The sequence below is a fragment of the Patagioenas fasciata genome, chromosome 6 (genome assembly GCF_037038585.1).
Source record: "Patagioenas fasciata isolate bPatFas1 chromosome 6, bPatFas1.hap1, whole genome shotgun sequence".
Lineage (NCBI taxonomy): Eukaryota > Metazoa > Chordata > Aves > Columbiformes > Columbidae > Patagioenas > Patagioenas fasciata.
The window spans coordinates 7,684,707-7,703,286 of NC_092525.1; the positions used below are offsets into that span (position 1 = coordinate 7,684,707).

Consider the following 18,580-nt stretch of genomic DNA (forward strand, 5'->3'; position numbering starts at 1 on the left):
GGCTCGCCCGGGCAGGAAGGCCTGCAGCGCCGCGCACCCGCCCCTCGCCCGGCCCCGCCGCGCAGGCCCCGCTCCCGGCCCCGCTGCCGCGGCGCGGCGCCCCGTGTCGTTCCCCTCGCCGTGCAGCCCGGGCACGGCACTGCCCAGCCATAACAGTCAGGGGCTTTTGGGACGAGCGCTGCTGAGGCCTAGACGGGAAAGATGGGGGGGAATGAAAGGAAAAGGGAGGGTTCAGCGCCGGGAGCCGCCGCGCCCCTGCAGGAGGACCGGGGAGCGGGGGGGCTCCGGGGCTGCAGGGCGGCCTCCTGCCGCGGCTCTGCCCGGCGCTTCTCCCCGGGCGGTCTCCACCTGCCTGCCGAGGGGGGCGAACCCGAGCTCGGACCCGGTCCCAGCCCTGGTCCCGGTCCCGCCACCCTCAATCGACACCCCGGGGGGCAGCGGGTCCAGGGCCGGGGTCCTCCCTGGCAGCGACGCGGGCTCCTGTCCCTAAGGACAAGGTCAAGGATGAAGGATCAATGTCAAGTTATCTTAACGGTGGAAGGCGACCGTCCACGGCAGCACTCCCTGCTTTCCGCGTTCCTGGTGTTCTTGACTGATCTGAAAGTGCCATTTTGAGGGGGAAAAGCACCCAGGCACCGAGAAGACGTGAGGGTTTCGCTTTTCCTCCCACAAGGGCGAAGAAGTGACGCTGGTACAGTACGGAGATTTCATTGCCGTTATGACTAACAGCATTTAATGTCTCAAAAGTGCTTTAATGGCCGGATTGCTTTACGTTTCAGGGACCCTTGGAAGGCTGAATTCTGCCAAGGCGAACTCTTCGAGAGGTAAGATGCAATGTCATGGCTCCCAGATAAGCTTACGTGACCTATCGGTCGCAGAGGAAATCTGCTCGTCTGTTTTGTGCGTGGACGCTCCGAGAAAGTGAATTTGAATGTAAACACGCGTGAGGCAGCAGCTGGGGGTTGGGGCGTTAGTGAGGGAACCTGCCTGGCAGAAACAGCAGCTCCTCCGGCGGGGACCTGCGCCGGCACCCGAGCCGGGCGGGAGGTGCCCGGGGCCTGACTTACAGCCCCCGCCGCCCGAGATAGAACCAGTTTGACAGGGACCAGCCTGCAACCCGGGGAGCTGAAGGAAACAGGGTGACTTCTGCGTCTGGCTCTCCTTACAGCTTCGGTTGCTTCTTGCTTCGGGATTACATTTTCCCACTCTGAGTCCCCCACCCACGCTTGTTTGTGAAAATGCGAAGGTGACAAGTAATGAACCGCCTACACGCGGAGTGGGGAGAGCGGCTGTGCTGAATTTAACAACTGACCCCCACTTACACTCCCACTAAAGGGGGGAAAGTGCGTGTATTTTTAAGGGCCTCTTTGTGATAATTCTCGGCCAGAACTAATAGTGCTAACATTTTTGTGAACAAAAATATGAATTATAATTTCCTTCAAAGGTAACTCTAGAAATGTATGTATATAAATAGCATCCATGTATTCAAATATAGTTGCTTTTCTGCATAAGGAAGGAATTTATATGCAAAACCTAAAGTATTCTGTCAGGCCGCTTATAAGTGACTTATTTAATGGCTAATCAGTGCTTAAAAATCCACAGGCTTTGGTGGTGCTACCTGTTGCTAACTTACTGCAAATTAGACCTGCAAGACTTACAACAGTTTCCCCTTTTTTTTTTTTGTTTGCGATTCCGAATAAAGCCCCTATCTTCTAATCACACCACGTAACAAAATAATTAAGTGTAGCAGGGGTGCTGCAGGCCTCATGCAAGTAAAGCTGTCGGGCCAGAAAATGCCATCGAACCTCCTTCATGGTGAGGGTCTGACAAACATCTTTGCAGGAAGCAGCACGTTAATCCTGTAATTTCCTCTCAAGGATGATAAAGATGTTTCTAAAACAGAAAGTGTTGCCCCAGTCGGTCCCAAAATCGGCAGCAAAAACACGTTCTAGAGATGAATACCGGGCCGAGCATTGCAAGGAGTGACATAAGCTGCTCCCTAAGTTGTCTGACACTCGTTGGAGGAAAAAAAACCCTTCGAGTGGTTGGGAGTGAGGGGTTGTGAGAAGCAGAATAGAAACTTTCGCTGTGACTTGGACGTGAACTTCCTGCACGTGCAGCTTTTCACCTTTTCTTCACGTTCTGGATCAAATCCTTCCCGTTTTGATTTAATATAGATATAATTATTTAAAATATGACTGTAATAGACGTGAACGCCGTGTAACTAATCTTGACAACATACCTATAGCTCCAGTTTGTGCCAGGAATTAATTGGCTCTAATCCAACTGCTGAAACTCGCTTTTCAGCCTTTATTGTAGTTACTCTCTAGTAATGTGTGGGTGGATTTGTTTGTAATACAGTATAGTCTGTCCCTGGCATCGCACCACACCCCGTACCTGCTGCAGAACTGTCTGTAACAGCACACCGGACAAAAAACAGAGGGTAAGTGTGAGGGCAATTACTTTATCATCCCTCCGCTCGGGGCTGGGGAGCAAGAATGGCTAAGCTAGCGTCAGCGGGCAATAAAAACCTCTTGGCAAACTCTGCCAACATAAACTGGAGCAGGAACACGACAAAATATAAAATTCAGCTTCTCTGACAACCCGATTTCGCATCGCAAGTGGCTTTTCAGTGCGACCTGAGCCCAGTCGGAGACCCCGAACGACCCCGGCGCCCCCCAGCAGCGACGGCCAGTGGGTTTTAACCGATTCCCCGGAGTATTTTCCTCGGGAACACGGACTCTCCGGAAAGGTACCGTTTAACTTTTCATACGCCCCTGTCCCCAAGCAGCGCTGTCTGTCTGTCTGTCCCATCCGAGGGACCCACCGCGGGGGGCGGTCGCGTTGTGCGAGCAGGGAGCACAGAGTCAGGAAAACTCCTGTAAACCCCTCACGGATGGAAGAGAAAACCAATAAAGAACTGTGTAACCTAAAAAAGGGCAAAGTGACTTAATTGGAGGATGTGGCTTTATTAGCTGTCACTAATAAGAAAGGTGCTTGATGTGACTGTGACCTTGGTAGCTGCGACACCCATGTGAAGAGCAGAGTAAAACATGATGGGCTAATTAGCAAATTGGTGCTTGAACGCGCGTTTGTGTTGATTGCCGGTGCTAAGGGGGCAGGTGAGCGGTAGCGGGTTGTGGGAGGCAGACTCGAGAAGCATTAATTGCAGCCACATTTGCGCTATGTAACAAACCCGGACCTCTGTGGTACACGGCGCAACTGCACCCCACAGCGCCGGAGCGCGGATCCGGAGCAGGGCCGCTGCGCACATCAGCCTGCTGGTCAGAAACCCGTGGAAAATGCTTTTTCTCATTTTGAGAGAAGCACGAAGGTGGAGAAAAATCACCGTGTCGCAGCAGGCCGGGTCACCCGCCAGCGCCGAGGGCCGGGGCCACCGCGGTCCCGCCCGCTCCGCTGTCCCGGGGCGGCGGACGGAAGCCCCGCTCCGCAGGAGGAGGCAGAGCCGCCCTCCGGCCGCCCTTGGTTCCCCTACCCGCCCCCGGTCGGCGTGCCCAGCCGCAGCCGCGCCGGCCCGTTAGGCCGCAGCTGGTGGCGGCGCCCGGCCGGGCCGCCCTGCACCGCCGGAGCCGGGGAGCCGCCACCTGCCGCCGCCAAGGGGAAGGGTGCTCACCCCACGGGGCGGCGCCGCGCCCGGACGAGCCGAGCGGGGCACCGGCGCTGCCACGGCCGCTCGGAGGGGCCGCTGCCCCGCTCTGGGCCGGGCCGGGGCCGCCGCCGGGGCCCGGGAGGAATCTCCGCAGGGCCGCGCTCCCTCGGCCGCCCGGCGCGAGCACCTTTCGCCAGGCGGCCGCGCGGGCTCCCGGCGAGCGACCGGGGGAGCCGTGGCGGCCCAGCGGCCGCGAGCAGCGCGCGCCGCCCGACAGGCCCCGCCCCTCCCCCGGCTTCGCCAGCGCTTGACAGGAGCGTGGTCACGTGCCGGCCGCAAAGCGCCTCTTTGCGACCTCAATGACAGGCAAAATGTGCGACAGGCGCTGTGCGGGCCGGGAGGGAGCGGCGCCGCCTCCTCCTCCCCGGGCCAGCGGCTGAGGCAGCGCTGCCCGCTCCGCTCCCTGCTCCCCGTCTCCCCTTCTTCGCTCCTCCGCCGAGCCGCCAGGCGGGGCAGCCCGGGGCCGCCGCGGGAGCTGAGGGGAGCCCGGCGCCTCCATGAGCTCCTAGCGCCCACTCTGCCCCGTCCTCGCTGGCAGCAGCTCCAGGTGCGCGGGTCCGAGCAGCGCCGGGGCGCCGCTGGCTGCAATGGCGTCCAACATGGACCGAGAGATGATATTGGCTGATTTCCAGGTAAATTTCAAGCCGCCGCCGCCACACAGCCGTGGCCTCTCGCTGCTTTTCTCTTTCTCCTTGTCGCTGTGCCGCTCGTTCTTTGTGGGAAGGGCCGGGGCGGGGGTGTGAGCCCCACTCTCCAAAGCCTCCGCTCTTTTTCTCTCTTTTTCTTTTTTTTGGTCAGAAATGGGGAATGTGTGCCCTCCTCTCCCAAGGTGCGTGAACAAAATGTTTTCTTTAACTTAGAGAGTTTCAGTTTTTAACTTTAAAAACAAAAAAAGCAAGCTTTTTCATCCACTTTGCTTGTTCGAACCCTCTCCAAGCAGCCAGGCCCGGGACAGCTGTGAGCCAGCTCGCTTGGAAGAGGCAAATGCCAGGGAGGATACAAAACTCATCACTCCTCATGATTTGTCACGGTGTGTGTAATGAATCACTTGCTGGTACTACAGATTAATGCTGAATAGAGGTGTTTCCATTGTAACATCGACACTAACTCCATGGTTGCCTCGCCTAATGACTGTTTTAATGACGGTAATACTCTTCCCATCCTGTTCCAAACAACAACATGTTTGTGTAGAAAGGAAGAATATACCTTTAAAAGTTGTTTGTTACCTTCCCTTCTCTCAAAAGGGTTGTAATTTGACTTCAAACTCTTAAATCTTATTCACAGAATAAAGTCTTTCTCTAAATAAAGCTGATGATTATTATGTGTTCAGGAGCTTGGTTAATCTCTTCTATTATATTGCTTCTGAATATTGCTTGGTTTTGTATTGTTTTTCTAAGAACAAGTAAACAAACAAGTGGAAGATAGCTGAATTTGAAATAGTGGGGAGAGCCAAAAGCAGCTTAGAGGGGTATAAGATTATATTTGAATGTATCTTTTTGATCTTTACTTTTGAATCAGTCTTTTTTTGAAGCTTTGTCTGTTTGCAGTGCTGGTTATGTGGGCAGGCTCCTGGATATTGTTGGATTAAATTGTAAAACTGCTGCCTGTGTATACAACTTCTTAAAAGACTATTTATCAGCTGTTAGCTGTGTAACTTCTATTTAGCTTTAAAAAAGAGTCACTCGGTGTGTGTGTTTAACAAAAGTATTTCTTTGGCATTACAGGTAGGGAGGCTGTAGTGTACATTGTGTAATTCCTCTCTTGCAAAAGGTGTCTCATATCTCACTGACGTAACGTGTGGAGTTCCCGGTTGATAACTGGGAAGTATTTTCCCTTTCTGTACCTGAGTATCTTACACTCATGTCTGTTAAAATGTTTAACAAATGTTTCTATAATGATCCTTTATTTGTTGTGCTTGGAGATACTTTTGTGTGTGTAAGGAGTGACATTTCAATCTTAAGGCTTCAGTTTCAGAAAGGTTTTTTTCCAGTAACAGTACATTCTGTAAAAGGACGTTGGGACCTAAATTCTGCACTCATTCTGGTGGAGGCAGACTCTAATGGAATTAATCATTATTAGCTGAAACAGTTTACATTCAGGAATCCCAGACCATGGTTGAGTTAGTGGCTGGTGAATGTAATTTTAAATGTGTCCACTTTCTGACTTTTTAGTGTCAATGCTATATTGCAGTTTGGCAGTATTTTTCTGCTTGGGTTTTGAAACCAATTAATAAAGGTATAAAAGCAATTGCCGTGTTTGTACCATGAAGACAAGTAAGTATTGCAAACTTGCAGATGGGTGGCGGGGTCACAGAAACCAGTTGTAGATCAAAGATGACATAATGTCTCTGAACCTAGGAGCCAGGACGTATTTTATCATACACCACCACTTACTTAAAAAAACCTTGAACTTTATCCTCTTCTATTTCAGCAAACAACTTTGCTTTTCTGTTTCATCTCTTTTTTTTTTTTTTTTTTTTTAAGCATCCACCTGACTCTGAAACACTGAACTGTCAATTGTCATGCTATTAAAGCTTCAGATTAGTAAAGGACAGTGTCACTCATTATTAGGTCTGGTATCTTTGGGCTGTTTCAAAATGGTAAAGGATTTTGGGTATTTTAAATACTTGATGGAATTTACAACTCATTCACTAAGACTTCAAAATGGAAAATAAAACATTATGTGCAAAGTAATTCTACATGATTTTCCCTGCTATATTTTCTGTACCTTTTAATTAATAAATATGTTTCTCAGAGTTCTGCTGCCATCTTCTATGTTTGTGTGAGGCATCTTGTTGAAGAATGTTGTGTGCGCTGGATATTTTGAAAGCAGTTCTTTGTGCTTTTGTTCAGCTGATTTTTGCTGATTTACATTGGGAGGGAGGCTTCCATCACCATTTCAGTCTTGCCTTTCCCAAGTTACTTTTAAGAGGGATAGAGTAGTGGTCTTTGAACTTTTAAAACTTGAATGTGTTTTCCCTTCCCATAAAAAAAAAATCAATGAAGTCATAATTATACTGAAGTTTGATGCTTTTGTGAAGCTTTCGTGGACTTATTTGATCATGGAATTTTCGAATGATTGGAGTTGGAAGGGACCTTAAAGATCATCTCGTTCCAACCCCACTTCTAACACCTCTCACTAGACCAGGTTGCTCAGAGCCCCGTCCCACTGGCCGTGAACACTCCCAGGGCTGGGGCGTCCACAGCTGCTCCGGGCAGCCGTTCTACGCCTCACCACTTTTCTTTCAGAGCCATTAGGGATTCTAACATCGATTTCAACTAGAACAGGACCTCGTATTGCATTTGGTTTTTCCTTTTAGCTCTAATTCTTGTAACAGGCTATTCTGCATTCTGAGGTACTAAAAAGAAGATATTTTGTAAGTATACATACATGTACATACAAACATTGAATAATTTATAAAATATTCTAACTATAGAGTAAAACAAAGTAAGTTATCTACCAAAATACTTTTTCTTAAAGTTTCAAAACAACTTAAGCCTGTTCTGTGTGATTTTATAATGATTTTCTTTCCCTCTCATTTTTAAATGAAGTTACTGTATGCTGCAGAGGGAGTACAATGTACGTATTCACACATGTGGGCTGCATAAGCAACCTGTCTAACTTTTCCTTCTTCGGTCCTCACTTAGGAAGGATTATGCAGAAGGTTGGCTTTGTACGTGAGTAGTCTGATTGTTTGCAGGGGAAGTAGCTGAAGTAGTGGAGTTAAGTGCACAAACAAGTTTTAGCTGTTTTACTAAATGCAATTACAGAATTTCTCCACAAAGTGTCATTGGCATATAGGAAAAACTCCACAGGTGAAAGGCCAACAACTTGTGTTTGTAGCATAATTTCTTTAAGAAGATACCTACGTGTGAGATAAGAGTGATGCTGTAACATACCTCACATACTGGGGGAAATAAGGGCTTATAATTTCTTCCAATCTTTGTTAACATCTCTGTTCTTCTTTTGTTCATTGTGTTTAACTGCAAAATGTTCTTCCATCCCCAGAGGGATACTCACATGATACAAATATACTCATGGTCTGTGTGGTTCGGGGTTTGAATAGAGTTGCTCTCACAGTGTATCGGTCCGCTTTTCATTGTCAAGAAAATACATGTATAAAAAAAAAAAATAAATCAAACTGTATTTGCACTGAACTTGGTTAAATTGGCACAGTTGAACTGTCCAGAAATGAAACCCAGTCTTTGAGTATTGACAGAAGTGTCAGATGTTGACATTTTTGTATCCTAACACCTTTGCTTTCGGTTTTGCAGCTTCACTTAGGATGGGGACTAAAATTAGCACTGGTATCTTTTTGTCATTGTAGGTTATGTCCACCTCCAGGACTACTTTATTCATGCTCTGTGATTGTCCTCACAGCAGTTCTAGAGTGGGCCTAGGGCTTGGATTACTGTGGGAGTCGCCAGCTCCTGGGTGACCACATATTACATGAATATCTGGCACGTGGATGCTCAGAATGGATTTTTTCATGGAAATCACATTTTCTATAGATCGAGTAAATAAGTAGCTCGAGATTCGATCTGGGTGGGAAGACCGGAGTGGAACGGCAAAACTCAGAGTCCTTGCTTTTATCGAAACAACAGATAGCTAGTATTTTTCTTCTCCCTTCTGTCTTTCGTCTGTGTTCGTAGTGAAACAAAGTTATGCGGGTTTTTTTCATTCTACTTTTATTTTAACTGAGTAACAGACTGCTGTATGATTCACACATGTATATAAAAACATGTTTTTTCAAACTTCACTTTTGTGCCAATCCTTTCCATAAAAACAGAGGTTTTTGGGAGGAGCAAGGGGGAATTGGGAAGGAGGAGCCTCATTACCATCAGTTACAGAAAGGTGAGAAAGCATGCTAGATAATCATGTTTCAAGTTATAACATTGACCATGACATTGATACATCAACTTATTAGTTCTTATCTTTTTTGAGATTTAACCATAGTTGAAACTACTAGTTTCCTTCTGGAATGGGGAAAATTAAAGAAACAGAGTGCTGTTAAATAGCTGACAAGATATATTTCCATTTATTTTTATTGGCAGTTATAAAAAACATCTGTCTACTTCAGCCCTGTACAAGTTTATCTCTGTTACGCACACTGTTTTCACTATCTAAGAGTCTGTGTGCAGAATTTACATGTGTATTAATTTTTGGGGGGGGTGCCAAGGGAGTTTTGCTTTCTTCGGTGTGTGATGGCATGCTGGCTCAGGTTTTCTGTCACTGTGAAGTTATTGCCAGTATGAGAATCTGGTGGGTAGAAAAGGTAGGCAGATAGAGGAACGGCTTTGAGTCAGTACTCTTGATTCTTGGCTTGGACTGTGACTTAATGCTGGGGGCTGGGAAGAGCCTTTCAACCAGTTTCTATAAGGGTAAACCATCCACTAAGGAGTTTTGAACAAATAGCAAAGTTGAGAGGTTCTCCTGCCCCTCTACTCTGCCCTGGGGAGACCACACCTGGAATATTGTGTCCAGTTGTGGCCCCTCAGTTCCAGAAGGACAGGGAACTGCTGGAGAGAGTCCAGCGCAGGGCAACCAAGATGCTGAAGGGAGTGGAGCATCTCCCGTGTGAGGAAAGGCTGAGGGAGCTGGGGCTCTGGAGCTGGAGAAGAGGAGACTGAGGGGGGACTCATTCATGGGGATCAATATGGAAAGGGGCAGTGTCAGGAGGATGGAGCCAGGCTCTGCTGGGTGACAACCAGTGACAGGACAAGGGGCAATGGGTGCAAACTGGAACACAGGAGGTTCCACTTAAATTTGAGAAGAAACTTCTTCCTGGTGAGGGTGGCAGAGCCTGGCCCAGGCTGCCCAGGGAGGTTGTGGAGTCTCCTTCTCTGCAGACATTCAAACCCGCCTGGACACCTTCTGTGGAACCTCAGCTGGGTGTTCCTGCTCCGGGGGGATTGCACTGGATGAGCTTTCCAGGGCCCTTCCAATCCCTGACATTCTGGGATATCCTTAACATTGATTTTTTTTTTTTTTTTAAATTTTTTAATTTTCTTTAGCATTAAGGCATTGGAGCAGAAAGGGCTGTTCTTGATTCCTTTGCAGACTTTCTGTCAAGTGTTTGGCAATTCACTTGGAACAAGGTCCTCAGCAAAACAGGGGTGCTGAAGAGACTTCCAATCCAAGTTTAAGTCTTTGGAAAGTGTCCCTCAACTTATGTTAGAAGTTCCTGGAGTCCTGTGTTTTTGTCAGAGTCTCACTAGTGACCTAAACATCAGGTTTTATGTGTTCATATCGGTCTGAGTTTAAAACCTCAGTCTTGCTCCCACCAAACCATTCTTTTGCGTGGCCTTTCCGCTGAGTGTAACGCAGTGGGTGCTCCCAGAGCGTGTCAGCTCTCCGGAGCTCTGCAGCTCTCTCCATAGGAGCTTGAAGGAAATCCAGCGCTCTGCAGATCAGAAATCGGGGCTTGGATGAGAGAGGCTTGTTTTTTCATCCGCTCATCTTTAGGTATCTTTAGGTAAAAGCAGACTCTGCTGAGTTCTAACAGGTGCCAAGATGCTCAGTGCTGCTTCACCTAACCTTTTTTCATGGATATAGGTTACTATATCCTTAGATAAATTTGCAATAGTTAACAAGGTTGATTTTCAGTGTAAAAAAGAGGACTCTAGGGCACTGCAGGATGTCGAAGCTCCTAGCTATGTGGCCTCTGAATTTGCATTTTGACTAGAATTCCTTTTGATCCTTGTTGCTTTTGATCATGTTATAATTTTGTGCATTACACAGTCAGTAACAGCACTGGGACTGGTAGATGCACCTCTTCGTTTGCAGCACAGTTGGTTCTGTTTGCCGTAAATGGCCTTAGGGTCAAGAGACACGATAAAAGCATACGGCATGGTTAGTGTGTTTTAATTGCCTTTTTTGGATTGTCATTGTCTGCTACCAAGACCATTGCTTCTATTAATTTGGTTTTGTGTGTGTCTGAAGAATCAACAGTTTACTTCTTTTTAGATACTTTTAGACTCAGCTGTAATCCCAAAGCTCACGTTCATCAGAACAAAGCTCATGTTCATCAGAAGCAAGCTCGTTTGATTCACTAGTCACCTTTCTGGCCTTTAAACAGAAGGTGAAGTGAATGCCAGAGTCACAAATAAGAAATTGAAGTAAGAGTGATGTCCATTTAGAAACATAACTTGGATATCTCCGCTGATAGCTGTCCATGGAAACACCAACTGATTTCTCGTATATAAAGACAGATAGTTAATTAGAAATGCTATCTGACATATATAGAGAAGAAAGAGGAGGATACTATGATTTGTATGCATTACAGTCCTGCTGTAAGAACTTACATAATTTACCACGGGAGCAGCAATTCATCTTTAGAAAGAGGTTGCTGCTGTTCTTCTCATTCAATTAGCTTGAAAGGACTCTTCACATCATAGTAATCATGTTGCCATTTCCGTCAGCCCATTCATGGAGGTATTTGGGTTAGTAGGTCACTGAAGCAGATTGAGAGGTGGTAGCTACGGGATCCTTTTTCAAATGCCATGACAACCAATGCTAATGCTGATATTGAAATTGTTAATGATACGTACTCGCAGAGGCTAGGAACGTACTTTCTTCGAAAGGTGATGTGAAAGGTACGTGGCACATTGAAAATAAAATGTAGGTAGTATTTCTTGGTAAGCAAGGATCATTCACAGCAAACACACTTGAGTTCATACTTTTGTGTGGAAGGGGGTGCAGGAAGGGAGAGGGTGAGGATTTGAGTGAATTGTTACATATCTTACGGGGTCCTGAGAACCTCCCATCTTAACAACATTGCATTGGTGCTGCCAAGTCTGAAAGGGTGGAATTTCCCCTCTGTTCGGGCAGTTCTCATGGTTCAGTCACCATTGCAAGCCTTGGTTTCATGCATTTCCCCACTAGCAGCAAGGCTTAATAACTTATTAAAGACATCTTTAACAGCATTTAATGTTTTTCTAGTAGGTGGATATGTTTGTGCGTTTGCGGGGCAGCCATTAGGTGAGTCCTTCCTTCTAACTGCGGTGAGAACTAGAATGAAGCGACTGGGGAAGTTCCGAAGGTCTTACTTGTTCCTCATAATTTGGATGAAAGGAAACGACGTGCTTACTGGCTGGATTGATACGTACTAATTAAGCCGTTTTTTTAGAGCTGGCTAGGTAATGTGCAATTGTAATAGCAACCTACTCAAAGAGGAAACCAAAGCCGTAATGTATGCATTACATGATGTTTGGTCCTTCAAAGCAGTCATCTACTGGTCCTCTGTGTCTAACTGGTTGAGCAGGTCTTTGTTCTGCAGGAGTAGTTATGCTTTCAAAAGTTAATTAATTAAAGCTGAAGTTCTTAAGAGAGGTTTTGAAACTAGAACAGAGTACGTTAGCCCTTGAGTTATTTTATATAGGTTTCATATTTTACCAATTGCAGGAAACAATTTGTGAAGACAAGAACTCTGGAACTGAGTCACTTCTAGTTTTTGGTTTTAAAGGTCAGGTTGTTTGTGTGAGCAAATACCAAAGGTGCCGCATCAGCTCGGAGCGGAGACCCAGCTGGCCTATGTCTCACCTGCAGCAGTGCTGCTCCTTAGCAGACGGCTGAAAGAAGCAGGATCTGAACGGATTTGTCTCGTCCTGGTTTCTGGAAGTCAGCAATTTAGGAGCTTGATGGTGGGGTTTGCTGTAGGACTTTTAGAAATAAGATTAACTCAAGCTGACACAGTTTGAGTTCTTGTAGTTTTGTGATATGTGAGTTTCCTCTATGGAAACTTTTCCTCCGTATGCCATGTATATACTAATTCTGTTCTGTAAACTTCATTGGAATTTCTGCTATTTCTTATGGTACAGAAGTCAAATTTGTCTGAACTGTAGAAATCTTAATGATTTCTGGTTTGCACCCCAACGAAATTCACTAAAAAGCTAAGGTCAGCAGTGCGGGAGTGTGAGCTTGCTGTAACCTTTAATTAAGGCTGATTTAAAGAGTAGCTAAGGGGGTGGGAATAAATAAATAAATATATGTGTATATATATATAAAAAAATATTTGAGGATGATCGCCTGCTCCTGATGGCTTGTTCTGTATGTCTCTGCTGACATTTCGGCTCTCTGGAAAGAGCAGCTTTGTGACAAGACGGTCTCCGAGTTCCTCGGGAGTGACCGTGGGTGCACACAGTTCATTCAGCTTTTGCGACGTGGCCTCACTTTGAATGATTCTGTAGTGTCTTGTTCCTGTGGTCCCACTGGCTCGCTGGCAGGCTTCCTGTCCTGATGCTTTTAAAAGCTTATGGAATTCTCATGTCTTTAGAGACTTTTTTTTACAGCCTTTGTTGTCCTGCGTTATGGTGTGACCTGTGCTCTTTTGGGATTTGAGTGTTCTCTGTATTCTGGATACTGTTTCCAGGTTTTGAAGAATATGTCAGTTCCTTGTGGTCCCGTTTTTACCAACAAATATAAGCGCTTGTGGAATGTTAAGTAACGTGTTTTTTGTATAGTTTAGTACTCTTCCTTTGGGTACTTATCTAGAAAGTGGCTTTTATTTATTCCTAAGCTATTTTTAAGATTCTACTGCATTTGAGGCAATGAGGAGATGGCTGCAAATATCTGGTAAGCAGAAGTGTTTGTCTGACCCCCGCAGTTCTTTTCTGTTTTCCATCGTTTTTCTTCTTATGTGATAACGTATAAGATACTGTAAGAACAAAATGACTGTGATTTGGGAAATCTTGGGATTTTTATCTTCACTGAGATCTTTTAATCATTAAAGCGTTAAACAAACAGAGACACTTTGGGATAATCCTAACTAAACTTTCTGTAGTTGTTGGGCAAAGGCAGTCTTCAGTCCTCAGGAAAGACAAACAGGTTTAGTAGTCCAGAGTACTAATTCACAGGCACTGACGTTTGGTTTGGTTTGGTTTTTAGTTGTCTGAGCAGTGCTCTTTGTATGTAGTGCGTGTGGCCTGGGAGGCTGGAGTTCCTGTCTTGGCCCAGCTCATGGGCTTCCCAGGGGCTCCTTTGGGGATTCTGGCAGCCGAATTTGCTCCAGAGTCTCGAGGGTGTCCACAGTCTGTGGAAAGCGTTTGAAGGTGGTTGGTGTGGTGCCACGTTAGCCGGTTCTGCTGAGAAGTGGCCGGACCTTCATGCGACCCGTGGAGACTTCGTACCCCGCTTGCTTTGTTCAGAAGGTTTGCCGTCGTCTCGGAGCACGAACAAAGGTCACTCTTGTCTGCCTGGCAACTAATAGGTAGAAATGTCTTCCGTGACTTTCAGATATATCACTTTCTTTTTTTTACCTCCCATTCCTTCTGCAGAAAGGGACTAATTCTCCCTTACTTCAGATTTTTTGCTTAAGGTGGTGCTCAAATAGTAGAACAATGAAGCTTGTAAATAGTAGGAGGTGGGAGCTGAAATGTGTTGGGCAAAACTTCAGCCTGGCATGTTTGCCTAAGTCCTTTCTCAGTTTCTGATATTGGTAAGTGTATTTGTTCGTTTGTTTTGTTTTGTTTTTGTTAAACAAACAGCTGGTGAATTTGTTTAATTTTTACCAGGTGGTCTTCTGAGTTATTTAGAAACAGAGAAGCATTCTCATCTCTTCATTTAGGTGCTTGCAGCGGGTGACCTTTCAGTTTGTGTCTCAGTCGGTATGCCTGGATGTTTCTTTTGAATGTTTGTCTGAAACAGAAAGAAGTAAAAGTTAATGTAATAACCATGGATGACTCATAACGAGAACAGCCTCAGTACATGGGCAGGCTTGTTGCGGGTTAGGGGGATGGAGGTGCCAGCACGCGTGCAGCCGGTGTTGTCTCTGGAGGTGGTCCTGGGGGGAGCCGAGGTACCGCCAAATCTCACCTGTGAGTGTCCGAATGTCCTGAATCCCTTGGTAGCCCTGAGGGGAGTTACACACCATTCCTAAATCTGATATTATGGTGCTAAAGCCTTTATTTGCTTGGGTGAACATATTGGTTTAGCTGTACCTGTTTGGGAGGCACAGGTGTTATGCTTTGTTTCAGTTGCTTTGGGTAATTACCATTGCAACAGTGTATGTGTGAATTTTCCAGAAAATTTTCTCACTCACTAATATGTCATAGGGGAGTTAGTGTCCTAAAGCTTTCTGGGTCTGAGTAGAGCTCTCGTGGGTACAATCTGGAGCTGTCCTTGGATCTTTGTATGATAGACTTTTAATTATTGTCTTTGATTTCTGAGCCATTCCCCTCATGAAGAATGGGAAAAGGAAGCGAGGTACCGTGTTTCACTTTAGAAATGGGAAACTCAGGGTTTGGTTGTTTAAAACCTTATTTTTATTAGGAATGCTTAGAAAGGGAATGATGCATCCTTCCAGTAGGAGCTGTGGCCACTTGGTGGCTGCACCAGCACTGCACGGCACTGGGCGGCCGTTCCTGCCGGGTGCTGGTGAGACGGCTGCACCGGGAGCGCTGTGTGCAGCCCCGGTCCGGCCGGAGCCGTGTGCCCGGCGGGAGGAGGCTGCAGCGGGTTGTGTGACCCCTGGGGCCGGGAGCCGGGTCCTGTGGCTTGGAGGAGAAGGTTAAGGGGTATCTAGTTGCTGTCTCAGCTGCAGTGTGTGATGGACAATGTCGAATCAAATTTCTCTTGGAGGTGCGCAGTCCCAGGATGAGAGGCAGTGGATACAGGTTACAGCAAGGGATACTGTAACTAAATATAGGGAAAAAATTGGCAGTGAAGGTGGTGAAGCACTGGAACAAGCTACCCGGAGAGGCTGGGGGGTCTGTCTTGGGAATCTGCAAAACCTGATGGGACATGTTGTCTGTGACCTGATCTGTCTGGTTGTGAGCTGGATAAACCAGCAAACTACGTTTTGGTTATATTGGAGGGGAAGTATGCAAGGAGATAAGTAATGTCCTTTGCTATATCTCATATGCTACTGGGAACAGCTCCGAGTTACTCTGGTTCTGAGCTGCTGACCTGGAGAATTGAGGCATCTTTCTGAGCAGGTTAGTGGCCCGTACTTGAAGAGTTTTCCATGCCCCTTGTCTCTCTTTTTGAAGAGTAGGTTGACAAAGGCAGAGTGAATTGATTTTAACAGTATTTGTTCTTTGCCAGTGTGTTTATCTTGAAAACCCCATATATCTTTATGCAATAGAGTTAGCTCATTGCTCTATCTAGTGGTAAAAATGTATTGAGTTCTTTGAAAAGTCAGCATTTCCTAGGGTGCTGTCTGTGCGGTTGTGGTGGATGGAGGTGTATTAATGCTGGCTTTATGGGTTTTGTAGGAGATCCCAAAGGGTGAAAGCTTTTCTCTCACCTGTTGAGTCTTGTGATGCCTTAATGTAGTTGTTCCTTTGGTTGTTGTAGTTGGACTGGGCTACAGTTGCAACAAAATGCTGATGACAGAAAGCTCTTTTCCCCTTTTTAATGCAGCGTGGACGAGTCTGTGTCAGCTGTTTCAATGTCTGAGGTCTAGGCATCAGATTGAATCACAGTAGCTTAGACTTATTGTGAGACAGAAGAATGCGATATTAGTGAGAGGGAAGAAGTCTGTAGTGGGCACCTGCTGTGACCCTACCCTGCAGATCAGTTGTCCGAGCTTGTTGCTGTTCTCAGTGCTTGAAGCTGTGGCTCAAATGTCATTGTTTAGGTTGTATGGGCTGAGCATGGTACTTGCATTTGCAGAGTGCGTGTGGACATTAGTTACGCACAAAGTGAGATTTTTGTATTGTTTTGTTTGCCCCAGCTGACATTTACAGGAGAGACTGGTGCATGGTGTTATTCACAGCCCCCTGTCTGCCTGGTTGTAGTGGGCCTGAACCGGTCATGCACAATGTTCTAGGCTGAAGCCTAGTTAGGGTTAGCTTAGAGATGGTCCCTGTTTGGAGGAACTACTACTATTTGTAGTCAAAGGAAAGATGGAACTGTTCAACAAAAATGTTGGGAGAGGCAGGCTTCTGAGCCCTCCGTACCCAGCCACCGGCTGTTAGGCTACATCTGGTCTCCTGGATACTTTTGATTGCTGCATTTTGCCTTGGCAAGAAGGGGAGTGGTGCCACAGGTGAGGCAAATTCTGCCTTGCTGCCAAATACCATTTGCTCCCAGCTTCTGTGCGGCAGCTGCCGCGTGCTGCCTGCGGGGCAGCAGGAGCCCGGCTTGGGATTCGAGTCGGCGACAGCTGTTTGTTCTTTCCCAGCTTTAGCAGCAGTAGCAGCCCGGCGCTCTGTGCGAGAGCCGCAGTTGTCCTTCCAGCTTCGCCGTGCGGCAGCTGCCGGGGTCCCTGCGGCCGGCGCCGGAGGAGCGCTCTCCACGCAGCCGCTGCCGGCTGGGAGCGCAGCTGCTCGCGGGGTGCGGGTGGCCCGGGCTCGCACCACCGGGTCACCGGGGGCTCCAAACCCGATCCAGCTGTTGCGGCTGCTGGGGTCAGACCACCCTGCGGGGGATCTGGTGGAGCGAGTCTGTCATCCTGTGTGGTGGCTTTCTGGAAGCACCTCCTGGGTTGTCTTGGGTGCCCCGACGGCTGTCTGCCCTCTGACTTTCCTCCTACCGAATTGCTTCCTCAGTGGCTACTTTACTGCTTTTATATGACAGTGGTTAAGGTTACTGTGCCAGTTCAACAGGACCTGCAGTGGTGAGCTGTGAGTCCTCCCGGGCTGAGCTCTCCATCGCTAAGGTGATGGTTCATCTGTGGAGCAACCTGAAGAAAATTTGAAGCAGTGCTCTGCAACTTTATTATGCAAATCTAAATCTACCTGGTGGAAACAATTACCTGGCCTGGAAAGCAGGATGCGAAGAAAGTTGATTTAACATTCGGTAGCTTTGTCTTCAGAATCTGATTTTGTGCATTCAGTGCAAAGCAATAGTTTTCTCACCTTCATGTTCATTTTCCTCTGGTGTGGTCTGAAGAGAAACCAGCTGGAGCTGCTGTGAAGAGCAAAAATGCTCTCGTGGATTTAGAGGATATGCGGGAGGAGGAGGAACTGGTTCTACCTTTTGTTCCCTTTTGTCCTTAAAACAAAATGATTTGGTTTCTTTTTGATGTGTAAAGGTTTACAAATCAGTGAGCCCCGCGGGTTTTACCTTTGCCACGCTGATTTGTCTCTGTCGGTTTGGTGGCTCAGGATGTGCTGGTTGTGGACTGAATCAGGTTTGGTAGTCGTCTGGTAGGAATGTTCTTGTACAGTATTTAATGCCTATTATTAAATAGGGCTCTTATGAAAATAAAGCTGAATAAATTCTGTGACTTAAAAAAATATATTTCTCAACTAGTATCGCTTTACTCGCTTGGTAACGAGGATGTGTTTCTGTGTCTCTGGAGCTCATCTGCTTTGCTATATGTTGGAAGATTCTTTTTTTCTTCTATTTCTGAGCAAATTTAATATATTTTTTTCTCTTCAACTATTTTCATTTGTTCCATGCTTGGGTAGAGTGAAAGGCATAAAAACGAGCAAAAAAATCTTTGTAAATAGGTAAACTCTGACTTTGAGCCTGCCACCCTAGGTAAGGCAAAGAGCCTTACAGTGCCCAGGTGTCCTCTGGACTCCTACCGGTTAAATTATTCCTGAATTCATAAGCATTCAGCCAGGGAAATGGAAAGCAGTCCACCAAAAGAAGTCCTTGTAGATATTCCAGCCGTAGGAAAACGTTAAGTCAGGCCTTGCGATCAGGGCTGAGAGACAAACCCGGGAGGAGCCGGAGCTGATTGATTCTGTTGCCCACAGGACCTGCAGGTTTCCGTGTGTCGCCTGCAGACGGCGCAGGCGAAGCGGAGCAGTTGTTCTGGGGCACTGCCGCAGGCGCCCGGGGTGTCCCGCGCCCCGGTGAGAGACGGCCTGCTGAGCGTCGGTTCGGAGGGACGGCTGGAGGCATGCAGAGCAGAGGGTTTGCTGGAGGTGACTTTGTTGTTTGGTGCGGAGGGCTCGTGACTTGAGGCGGGGTTCGTATGTGGTCGTGTGTGGTGTCTGAATGCTGACATATTTTTCT

At 47.0% G+C, this 18,580-nt stretch overlaps 1 protein-coding gene across 2 annotated transcripts in view; it reads left to right on the forward strand.

The window, feature by feature from the left end:
- Positions 1-189: 189 nt before the first annotated feature.
- FAF1 (Fas associated factor 1) overlaps positions 190-18,580 on the forward strand; it is a 155,555-nt gene continuing 137,164 nt past the window's right edge. The window contains exons 1-2 of one of the 2 annotated variants that reach the window (XM_071809880.1): positions 190-824; positions 2,623-2,752. In XM_071809880.1, the coding sequence (XP_071665981.1) occupies positions 736-824; positions 2,623-2,752 (219 nt within the window). In that variant the 5' untranslated portion in view covers positions 190-735. Of the gene's footprint in view, positions 825-2,622; positions 2,753-3,956; positions 4,303-18,580 lie in introns of those variants that run through there. The other variant, XM_065842071.2, reaches the window with a different exon arrangement.